This window comes from Balaenoptera borealis, assembly GCF_965194805.1.
Source record: "Balaenoptera borealis genome assembly, chromosome: 16".
NCBI classification, from domain to species: Eukaryota; Metazoa; Chordata; class Mammalia; order Artiodactyla; family Balaenopteridae; genus Balaenoptera; species Balaenoptera borealis.
Window position 1 is genome coordinate 82,383,650 of NC_138872.1, and position 10,899 is coordinate 82,394,548.

Genomic DNA, 10,899 nt, shown 5'->3' on the forward strand with positions numbered 1-10,899 from the left:
TCAAAAGCATTTAGTCCCTGAATCTCTCTGATTCTGCTGTATACATTCCCCCTAATGTGCACAAAGGCATCAGATAATACTTTTGTAAAGAGGTATTTATTGACTTGCTCAATATAATATTTAATTTAGAATATTCAAAATAAAATCTGTGAGATAAATGTCACTACTTCAGTCACCACAGTCATTCTTATTTTCATTAGAGTTTGTTGAGAAATTTTCGTTCTGATCAGTGCTCAGGAGGAGTAGATGGTACTAACTGGAGGTGGATGGAGATGGTCCTAGGAGAACCCATGAAGTTGAGTATCCGGCACTTACTTGTCACCTCCTTTATATGACACAATATATAACACTCCACATAGACAATGAGAAAGCTAAATGATTGGGCAGAATACCTAGTCATCCATCAAGGGCAGTAGGTGAAGCCCATCTTCATTTAATGGTTTTATCACAAAGTAAGTAAAGTCTCAGGTGTTCTCAGATACAGCTTCCTTGAAGATCAAAGCCCACGTCCTTCGAGAAAGTCAGGCTCCACTTATGGTCGCATCTCTTGACACAACCTTTAGGACAACAGGTTTTTCCACTTGCGTAAGTCCTTGAGTGAGCAATTTCAGGGGGATCTGCAACATTTAAACAAACACATGAGAACCGATTAATGGAGCGCCACCAACAAAAAAAAGCAAAGTAGACGAGATACATTATGGACAATAATGCTTTACAAACATGTAAAAGCTACTTTTAGCATCATGTATATTTGATTTTTTTAAACTACTGATTCAATATGTTTGATAGATAGAGGGACAGATATAGGGACAGCCAGGATGTCTATATTTTCTTGATTGAATGTTAATAGTCTGTGTCTTTCAGAGAATTGGCCTATTTAACGTATATTATAAAACATATGGGAATACAGTTGTTCACAGTATTCCCTTATCATGTCCTATCAGACTTTAACTTCCATTTTTATTGCAATATAGTTGACTTACAGCAGTGCATAAATTTAAGGTGTACAGCATAATGATTTGACTTACATATATCATAAAATTATTACCACAGTTTTGTTAACATTCATCATCCCATATAGATAGGAAAGGAAAAGAGAAAGAAATAAATATTATTCTCCCTTTGTGAGAACTCTTAGGACCTACTCTCTTATACCATACAGAAATACTAACAATAGTCATCATGTTTTGCATTATAGCCCTAGTACTTATTTATAACTGGAAGTTTGTACCTTTTGCACACCTTCATTCAATTCTCCCTACCTATCTTTGATTCTTTATATTTATTCTATAAGCTGTGTCAAGAGGGATAGTGAAAGAATTCATCCATCATTCATTCTGCAAAGTATCTATTGAGCACCTATTCTGTACCAGGCTTGATACAAAATCAGGTTGGCCTGTGTTCTTTATTGATTTAAATTTTAAGCAAAAATACTGAGTTTTAAAAACATATCAGATTATTCGGCATTATGGCAAAATTTCTCGGAAATGGATATAGAGGTAATTTTGTGTATGTTGGAACTTACAAGGTAATCCTGAGTAGGTATTACAATTTTAATTGTAAGCACATTCCTCAACTTCTAAAGCGTCCAATCACCTCTCCCAGTAGAATCCACCCAGTTTCATGATGGGAAGAGGTCGTTGTGAAGCATTATGTCTGTTTCTTAACACCTCCTGGCTCCAAGTGTAGTGCAAATGGTGAACTTCTGATGACCACAGTGTTTGGTCTGAGACTTTTAGCCCCTTTCTCACCCAGTCACTCCTTCAGAGTTGGGGGAACCAACAGCGACCTTCTCATCTCAGTTGACTGAAGGGCAAGCAAATTGTCGTGGAGGGAGAAGCCCCAGCCTGTGGATGCCTGGGTGGAGCTTCAGGGAGCATCTGCCCTTCCCAGGTGTGCCAGAGGCCCCCTTTCTCTCAGGGCTGAGTCCCCTGTCTGTACACACCTACAGGACGGTCACACAGATGCCCACAAGTAAAACGGAAACCGTCTCTATCCTCCCCTTCCCTGAGAAAGCCTACTCAAGTGGGGCAGCTGCTTACTAAATGTGTGACTCCTAGAAATAAGCCTTAGTACAGGGCCGTGCTTGATATGAATGAACAATGGCAACTGTTCTTTGTGCTCCTCAGAGGAGAGATTCCAGAGCTTTCTATATATGTAGCACCTTGTATTTTAAAATTTCATATGACATACATATATTTCCCCTGCAGACAAATAGACACACACACACTAAGCATGCACTTACATGTCATTTTTTTATATTTTAAAAGTTCAAACTGAACATAATTTGTGTCCCAGAACTCTAAATCAACTGAAAGTCACTCTTCAAGCATTTACCGGAAGACGGCAAGGCAGCATTGGGAGTTTATTAAAGGAATAAAATGAGGAGCTAGAGTTAAGGGCATTCTTAGGGGCAAAGAAAACATAAGAACCAAACTGGATGGTTCCATGACAAAGTGTTAAGTTAGGTGGTAGGATCCATGATGCCAGCCTGTGGGAACTGATAACAGAGCAGAGGGGAGAGTGGGCTCTGGACTGGGTGGGGAAGGCTCCAGGGAGGGGCTCGGGATTGAACTAGAACTTGAAGGGGGAAGAATAGAATGGGGGCGGGGAAGAGCACACAGAGTTATTATTAGAATGTAAAGGGAGCCCATCTTGATGGCAGCAGGACCCCTGGAAGGTGAGGGGGCTGTGGAAGTCCTTCACATCTGGCAGAAATGCTTTCCATCAGGGGTTCTCACTGTGGCTGCACAGGAGAATCAGTGGGGCCGCTTTGAATGCCACACTCCGGGTGAATTATTTTAGAAAGTCTGAGATGACTTAGGCATCAAGGCTTTTTTAAAGCTCCCCATCAATTTCATTATACAAGCAGAGGCTGAGAACCGCTGTCAGGAGAGCTTCTGTAAGTTCTGGTGGGGAAGAGCATCACTGAAAAGCCATGACTGTTCAGTGTGTGCTCTCATGACTGTGCACACACTTCCCTGCATTCCGGTGGACTTGAAACCAAGTTTAAGATGTTTCTGAAGTTCATTGCACTGTGTATAATCATCTCATGCTAACTGCATTGACTCTAGATGACCTTTATAGTTGGGGCTTTATAAAGCCACAGACTTAGCCCTCCATGGATGATTGACAATTAAAGATTTCAGATGGCTCCAAACAGATTCTCTGGCTAATAGAATAAATTATTCTTTGAATTGATAACATGCTTAGATATATAGAGACCCATCAGTTAAAAAAAAAAAAAACTCCCAATAAAATGTTATTCATGCAGAAAATTAACTACTGACCTGTGTTTCTTTACAAGGTTTGAAGGAGAAGTTCTGGAGGATTCTGACGAGAGCAAGTTTCATGTTCATGATAACAAATCTCATGCCAATGCAGTTTCGGGGTCCAGTTCCAAAAGGCAGGTATGTGTAAGGATTTATGCTGTCCTTGTTCTTCTTACTGAACCTGTAATCATAAAAGTAGATGAAACAAGTTAATGAAAGAGAAAAACCACAAGAGCTCCAGATCTGAGGTTTTAACTTAACTCTTGGACCAGTAGCATAAGAGATATCTGTGTGGTCTAGTCATTGAATCCTGCTGTGGTTATTATGTGTGAGAATGGAAAGTTCCAGGTCCTTCCCATTCCCCTGACTCTACAGGAGCTTTCAGTCCTGTTGAGGAGATGAGATAAATGCTGTTTAAAGAAAATTTATCTTTAAACACTAAAATTACATTCAGGGTGGTGAGATGTTCACACTCTGAATGGCAGTTAGGAAATGAGACTGACTGAAGGAAACATGGGTTCCCATCTCCACACACACTTATGTTGGTCACGTGCTCATGGGGGAAGGAAGCTGGAGAAACGTTTCTGAGTATTTAAATTGTTATTTTTCAATTGTTTTCCTCTCCTTTCCCTTCCAATTCCCTTGTGTCATTCTCTGTCTGTCTCTCTGTCTTTCTCTCCCACACACAGGGGATGCTTAGGTCAGAATATGTACATGGGCATATGACTCTACTCCAGAATAATCACTGATTTCCTTGTCTATCTGTTCCACTAGCCTATAAATTCCTTGATGGTTAGACATCTGTTCTATTCAAATTTGACTCCTCGATATTTGAATATGTCAAGGAAAAAATGTATATTTGGGGAAAGTGATAATGGCGTTGCAGTTATGTATATTTTAAAGAGGCCCTATTTTGCAAAACATTTTGTAATATTTACAGACAATGTGACTTAAAATAACATGGAGAAGGGCAGCAGTGGCATGTGGATGGGACAGAGACATGGGCTGATGGTTGTTAAGCAGGGAATGTGCACATACAGGTACATTGAAAGTATTTCAGGTGGCTCCGCCCCCATTTCTCGCGCTTCAGCTGGGCCCGCGCTTTTTGCGTGTCACCTCAGGGAGTGCTCGCCTAGTGAAGAAGCTCAGGGTAAAGGCACAGCCGCCAAAGCAGGAGTGAGAGCCAGTTGACGCCGGGAGGGAGACCCCTAAGAGGCCACAGCTGCAGGAGGCCAGAGGCTGGGCTGCCGTTGGCCTTCCCCGAGGGCTTCGACCGGCCCCCTCAGGCCACGCACCAGCTGAGCGCCGCCCGCCTCACGGACCCCACCCTGCCTCGCTGACCCAGTCGCCCTCTTGCCAGAATGAGCTGAAGTCTGAAAATTGCTCAGCAGGACCAGGCATAGCACGGGCCTCTTCGCTTGTGGTTTCACTTGCCAGTGACCACTATCTTGATAATTCCGTGTGGCTGACAGGGTCTTGGTGCTCCGGACGGGTGTCAGGCCTGTGTCTCTGAGGTGGGAGGGCCGAGTTCAGGACACTGGTCCACCAGAGACCTCCCGGCTCCACATAATATCAAACGGCGAAAGCTCTCCCAGAGATTGCCATCTCAACACTAAGACCCAGCTCCACTCAACGACCAGCAAGCTACAGTCCTGGACACCCTATGCCAAACAACTAGCAACACAGGAACACAACCCCATCCATTAGCAGAGAGGCTGCCTAAAATCATAATAAGGTCACAGACACCCCAAAACACACCATCAGATGCAGTCCTGCCCACCAGAAAGACAAGATCCAGCCTCATCCAGCAGAACACAGGCACTAGTCCCCTCCACCAGGAAGCCTACACAACCCACTGAACCAACCATAGCCACTGGGGGCAGACACCAAAAACAGCGGGAACTATGAACCTGCAGCCTGCAAAAAGGAGACCCCAAACAAAGTAAGTTAAGCAAAATGAGAAGACAGAGAAACACACAGCAGATGAAGGAGCAAGGTAAAAACCCACCAGACCAAACAAATGAAGAGGAAATAGGCAGTCTACCTGAAAAATAATTCGAGTAATGACAGTAAAGATGATCCAAAATCTTGGAAATAGAATGGAGAAAATACAGGAAACGTTTAACAAGGACCTAGAAGACCTAAAGAGCAAACAAACAATGATGAACAACACAATAAATGAAATTAAAAATTCTCTAGAAGGAATCAATAGCAGAATAACTGAGGCAGAAGAACGGATAAGTGACCTGGAAGATAAAATAGTGGAAATAACTACTGCAGAGCAGAATAAAGAAAAAAGAATGAAAAGAATTGAGAACAGTCTCAGAGATCTCTGGGATAACATTAAACACACCAACATTCGAATTATAGGGGTCCCAGAAGAAGAAGAGAAAAAGAAAGAGACTGAGAAAATATTTGAAGAGATTATAGTCAAAAACTTCCCTAATATGGGAAAGGAAATAGTTAATCAAGTCCAGGAAGCACAGAGAGTCCCATATAGGATAAATCCAAGGAGAAACACGCCAAGACATATATTAATCAAACTATCAAAAATTAAATACAAAGAAAAAATATTAAAAGCAGCAATGGAAACACAACACATAACATACAAGGGAATCCCCATAAGGTTAACAGTTGATCTTTCAGCAGAAACTCTGCAAACCAGAAGGGAGTGGCAGGACATATTTAAAGTGATGAAAGGGAAAAACCTACAGCCAAGATTACTCTACCCAGCAAAGATCTCATTCAGATTCGATGGAGAAATGAAAACCTTTACAGACAAGCAAAAGCTAAGAGAATTCAGCACCACAAAACCAGCTTTACAACAAATGCTAAAGGAACTTCTCCAGGCAGGAAACACAAGAGAAGGAAAAGACCTACAATAACAAACCAAAAACAATTAAGAAAATGGTAATAGGAACATACATATTGATAATTACCTTAAATGTAAATGGATTAAATGCTCCAACCAAAAGACATAGACTGGCTGAATGGATACAAAAACAAGAACCATATATATGCTGTCTACAAGAGACCCATTTCAGACCTAGGGATACATACAGACTGAAAGTCAGGGGATGGAAAAAGATATTCCATGCAAGTGGAAATCAAAAGAAAGCTGGAGTAGCAATTCTCATATTAGACAAAATAGACTTTAAAATAAAGACTATTACAAGAGACAAAGAAGGACACTACATAATGATCAAGGGATCAATCCAAGAAGAAGATATAACAATTGTAAATATTTATGCACCCAACATAGGAGCACCTCAATACATAAGGCAAATGCTAACAGCCATAAAAGGGGAAATCAACAATAACACAATCAGAGTAGGGGACTTTAACACCCCACTTTCACCAATGGACAGATCATCCAAAATGAAAATAAATAAGGAAACACAAGCTTTAAATGATACATTAAACAAGATGGACTTAATTGAAATTTATAGGACATTCCATCCAAAAACAACAGAATACACTTTCTTCTCAAGTGCTCATGGAACATTCTCCAGGATAGATCATATCTTGGGTCACAAATCAAGCCTTGGTAAATTTAAGAAAATTGAAATTGTATCAAGTATCTTTTCTGACCACAACACTATAAGACTAGATATCAATTACAGGAAAACATCTGTAAAAAACACAAACACATGGAGGCTAAATAATACACTACTTAATAACCAAGAGATCACAGAAGAAATCAAAGAGGAAATCAAAAAATACCTAGAAACAAATGACAATGAAAACATGACGACCCAAAACCTATGGGATGCAGCAAAAGCAGTTTTAAGAGGGAAGTTTATAGCTATACAAGCCTACCTCAAGAAACAAGAAACATCTCAAATAAACAACCTAACCTTACACCTAAAGCAATTAGAGAAAGAAGAACACAAAAACCCCAAAGTTAGCAGAAGGAAAGAAATCATAAAGATCAGATCAGAAATAAATGAAAAAGAGATGAAGGATACAATAGCAAAGACCAATAAAACTAAAAGCTGGTTCTTTGAAAAGATAAACAAATTTGATAAACCATTAGCCAGAGTCATCAAGAAAAAGAGGGAGAAGACTCAAATCAATAGAATTAGAAATGAAAAAGGAGAAGTAACAACTGACACTGCAGAAATACAAAGGATCATGAGAGATTACTACAAGCAACTATATGCCAATAAAATGGACAACCTGGAAGAAATGGACAAATTCTTAGAAAAGCACAACTTTCCAAGACTGAACCAGGAAGAAATAGAAAATATAAACATACCAATCACAAGCACTGAAATTGAGACTGTGATTAAAAATCTTCCAACAGGGCTTCCCTGGTGGCGCAGTGGTTGAGAATCTGCCTACCAATGCAGGGGACACGGGTTCGAGCCCTGGTCTGGGAAGATCCCACATGCCGTGGAGCGACTAGGCCCATGAGCCACAATTGCTGAGCCTGCGCGTCTGGAGCCTGTGCTCTGCAACAAGAGAGGTCGCGATAGTGAGAGGCCCGCGCACTGCGATGAGGAGTGGCCCCCACTTGCCGCAACTAGAGAAAGCCCTCGCACAGAAGCGAAGACCCAACACAGACATAAAAAAAAAAAAAAAAAAAAAATCTTCCAACAAACAAAAGCCCAGGACCAGATGGCTTCACAGGTGAATTCTATCAAACATTTAGAGAAGAGCTAACACCTATCCTTCTCAAACTCTTCCAAAATATAGCTGAGGGAGGATCACTCCCAAACTCATTCTACAAGGCCACCATCACCCTGATACCAAAACCAGACAAAGATGTCACAAAGAAAGAAAACTATAGGCCAATATCACTGATGAACATAGATGCAAAAATGCTCAACAAAATACTAGCAAACAGAATCCAACAGCACATTAAAAGGATCATACACCATGATCAAGTGGGTTTATCTCAGGAATGCAAGGATTCTTCAATATATGCAAATCAATCAATGTGATACACCATATTAACAAATTGAAGGATGAAAACCATATGATCATCTCAATAGATGCAGAAAAAGCTTTTGACAAAATTCAACACCCGTTTATGATAAAAACCCTCCAGAAGGTAAGCAGAGAGGGAACTTACCTCAACATAATAAAGGCCATATATGACAAACCCACAGCCAACGTCATTCTCAATGGTGAAAAACTGAAACCATTTCCACTAAGATCAGGAACAAGACAAGGTTGCCCACTCTCACCACTATTATTCAACATGGTTTTGGAAGTTTTAGCCACAGCAATCAGAGAAGAAAAAGAAATAAAAGGAGTCCAAATCGGAAAAGAAGAAGTAAAGCTGTCACTGTTTGCAGATGACATGATACTATACATAGACAATCCTAAAGACTTTACCAGAAAACTACTAGAGCTAATCAATGAATTTGGTAAAGTTGCAGGATACAAAATTAATGCACAGAAATCTCTTGCATTCCTATACACTAATGATGAAAAATCTGAAAGAGAAATTAAGGAAACACTCCCAGTTACCAGTGCAACAAAAAGAATAAAATACCTAGGAATAAACCTACCTAAGGAGACAAAAGACCTGTATGCAGAAAACTATAAGACATGGATGAAAGAAATTAAAGCTGATACAAACAGATGGAGAGATATACCATGTTCTTGGATTGGTAGAATCAACACTGTGAAAATGACTATACTACCCAAAGCAATCTACAGATTCAGTGCAATCCCTATCAAACTACCAATGGCATTGTTCACAGAACTAGAATAAAAATTTTCACAATTTGTATGGAAATACAAAAGACCCCAAATAGCCAAAGCAATCTTGAGAAAGAAAAATGGAGCTGGAGGAATCAGACTCCCTGACTTCAGAGTATACTACAAAGCTACAGTAATCAAGAAAATATGGTACTGGCACAAAAACAGAAATATAGATCAATGGAACAAGATAGAAAGCCCAGAGATAAACCCACGCACCTATGGTCAACTATGACAAAGGAGGCAAGGATATACAATGGAGAAAAGACAGTCTCTTCAATAAGTGGTGCTGGGAAAACTGGACAGCCACATGTAAAAGAATGAGATTAGAACACTCCCTAACACCATACACAAAAATAAACTCAAAATGGATTAAAGACCTAAATGTAAGGCCTGACACCATCAAACTCTTAGAGGAAAACATAGGCAGAACACTCTATGACATCAATCACAGCAAGATCCTTTTTGACCCACCTCCTAGAGAAATGGAAATAAAAACAAAAATAAACAAATGGGACCTAATGAAACTTCAAAGCTTTTGCACAGCAAAGGAAACTATAAACAAGACAAAAAGACAATCCTCAGAATGGGAGAAAATATTTGCAAATGAAGCAACTGACAAAGGATTAATCTCCAAAATTTACAAGCAGCTCATGTAGCTCAATAGCAAAAAACCAAAAAACCCAATCCAAAAATGGGCAGAAGACCTAAATAGACATTTCTCCAAAGAAGATATACAGATTGCCAACAAACACATGAAAGAATGCTCAACATCACTAACCATTAGAGAAATGCAAATCAAAACTACAATGAGGTATCACCTCACACCAGTGAGAATGGCCATCATCAAAAAATCTACAAACAGTAAATGCTGGAGAGGGTGTGGAGAAAAGGGAACCCTCTTGCACTGTTGGTGGGAAGTAAATTGATACAGCCACTATGGAGAACAGTATGGACGTTCCTTAAAAAACTAAAAATAGAACTCCCATATGACCCAGCAATCCCACTACTGGGCATATACCCTGAGAAAACCGTAATTCAAAAGGAGTCAGGTACCACAATGTTCATTGCAGCTCTATTTACAATAGCCAGGACATGGAATCAACCTAAGCGTCCATCAATAGATGAATGGATAAAGAAGATGTGGCACATATATACAATGGAATACTACTCAGTCATAAAAAGAAACGAGATTGAGTTATTTGTAGTGAGGGGGATGGACCTAGAGTCTGTCATACAGAGTGAAGTAAGTCAGAAAGAGAAAAACAAATACCGTATGCTAACACATATATATGGAATCTAAAAAAAAAAAAAAAGGTTATGAAGAACCTAGGGGCAGGACAGGAATAAAGACGCAGATGTAGAGAATGGACCTGAGGACACGGGGAGGGGGGAGGGTAAGCTGGGACGAAGTGAGAGAGTGGCATGGACATATATACACTACCAAATGTAAAATAGATAGCTAGTGGGAAGCAGCCACATAGCACAGGGAGATCAGCTCGGTGCTTTGTGACCACCTAGAGGGGTGGGATAGGGAGGATGGGAGGGAGACACAAGAGGGAGGAGGTATGGGGATATGTGTATACGTAGAGCTGATTCACTTTGTTATAAAACAGAAACATACCATTGTAAAGCAATTATACTCCAATAAAGATGTTTAAAAAAATTTTTTTAATGAAGTATTTCATAGGCTTGTGCCTATAGAATATTCCTGTGTATGTGTCAAATCACACATACTTGTGAATATTTAAAAAATTCTCCATAATGGGCTTTTTTCCTAACCTTTGGATTTCTCACTGCCTGGTCCAGTCCCTGACCCACAGGTGAGCATTTATTCTCTGCTTGACGACTGAATGAATCAAAGGGAAGTACAGTGAGTGGTCTCTGGTTCCAGGTTCGTGAAGCTGCAGGACAG

General features: G+C 40.2%; 1 protein-coding gene across 2 annotated transcripts in view; it reads right to left on the bottom strand.

Annotated features, from left to right (window-relative positions):
• Nucleotides 1-77: 77 nt before the first annotated feature.
• LOC309613879 (cytochrome P450 3A24-like) overlaps nucleotides 78-10,899 on the bottom strand; it is a 43,106-nt gene continuing 32,284 nt past the window's right edge. For both annotated transcript variants that reach the window (XM_082361386.1, XM_082361387.1), the window contains 2 exons: nucleotides 3,291-3,453; nucleotides 78-617 (listed from right to left, as the gene is read on the bottom strand). In XM_082361386.1, the coding sequence (XP_082217512.1) occupies nucleotides 522-617; nucleotides 3,291-3,453 (259 nt within the window). In that variant the 3' untranslated portion in view covers nucleotides 78-521. The remainder of the gene's footprint in view (nucleotides 618-3,290; nucleotides 3,454-10,899) is intronic.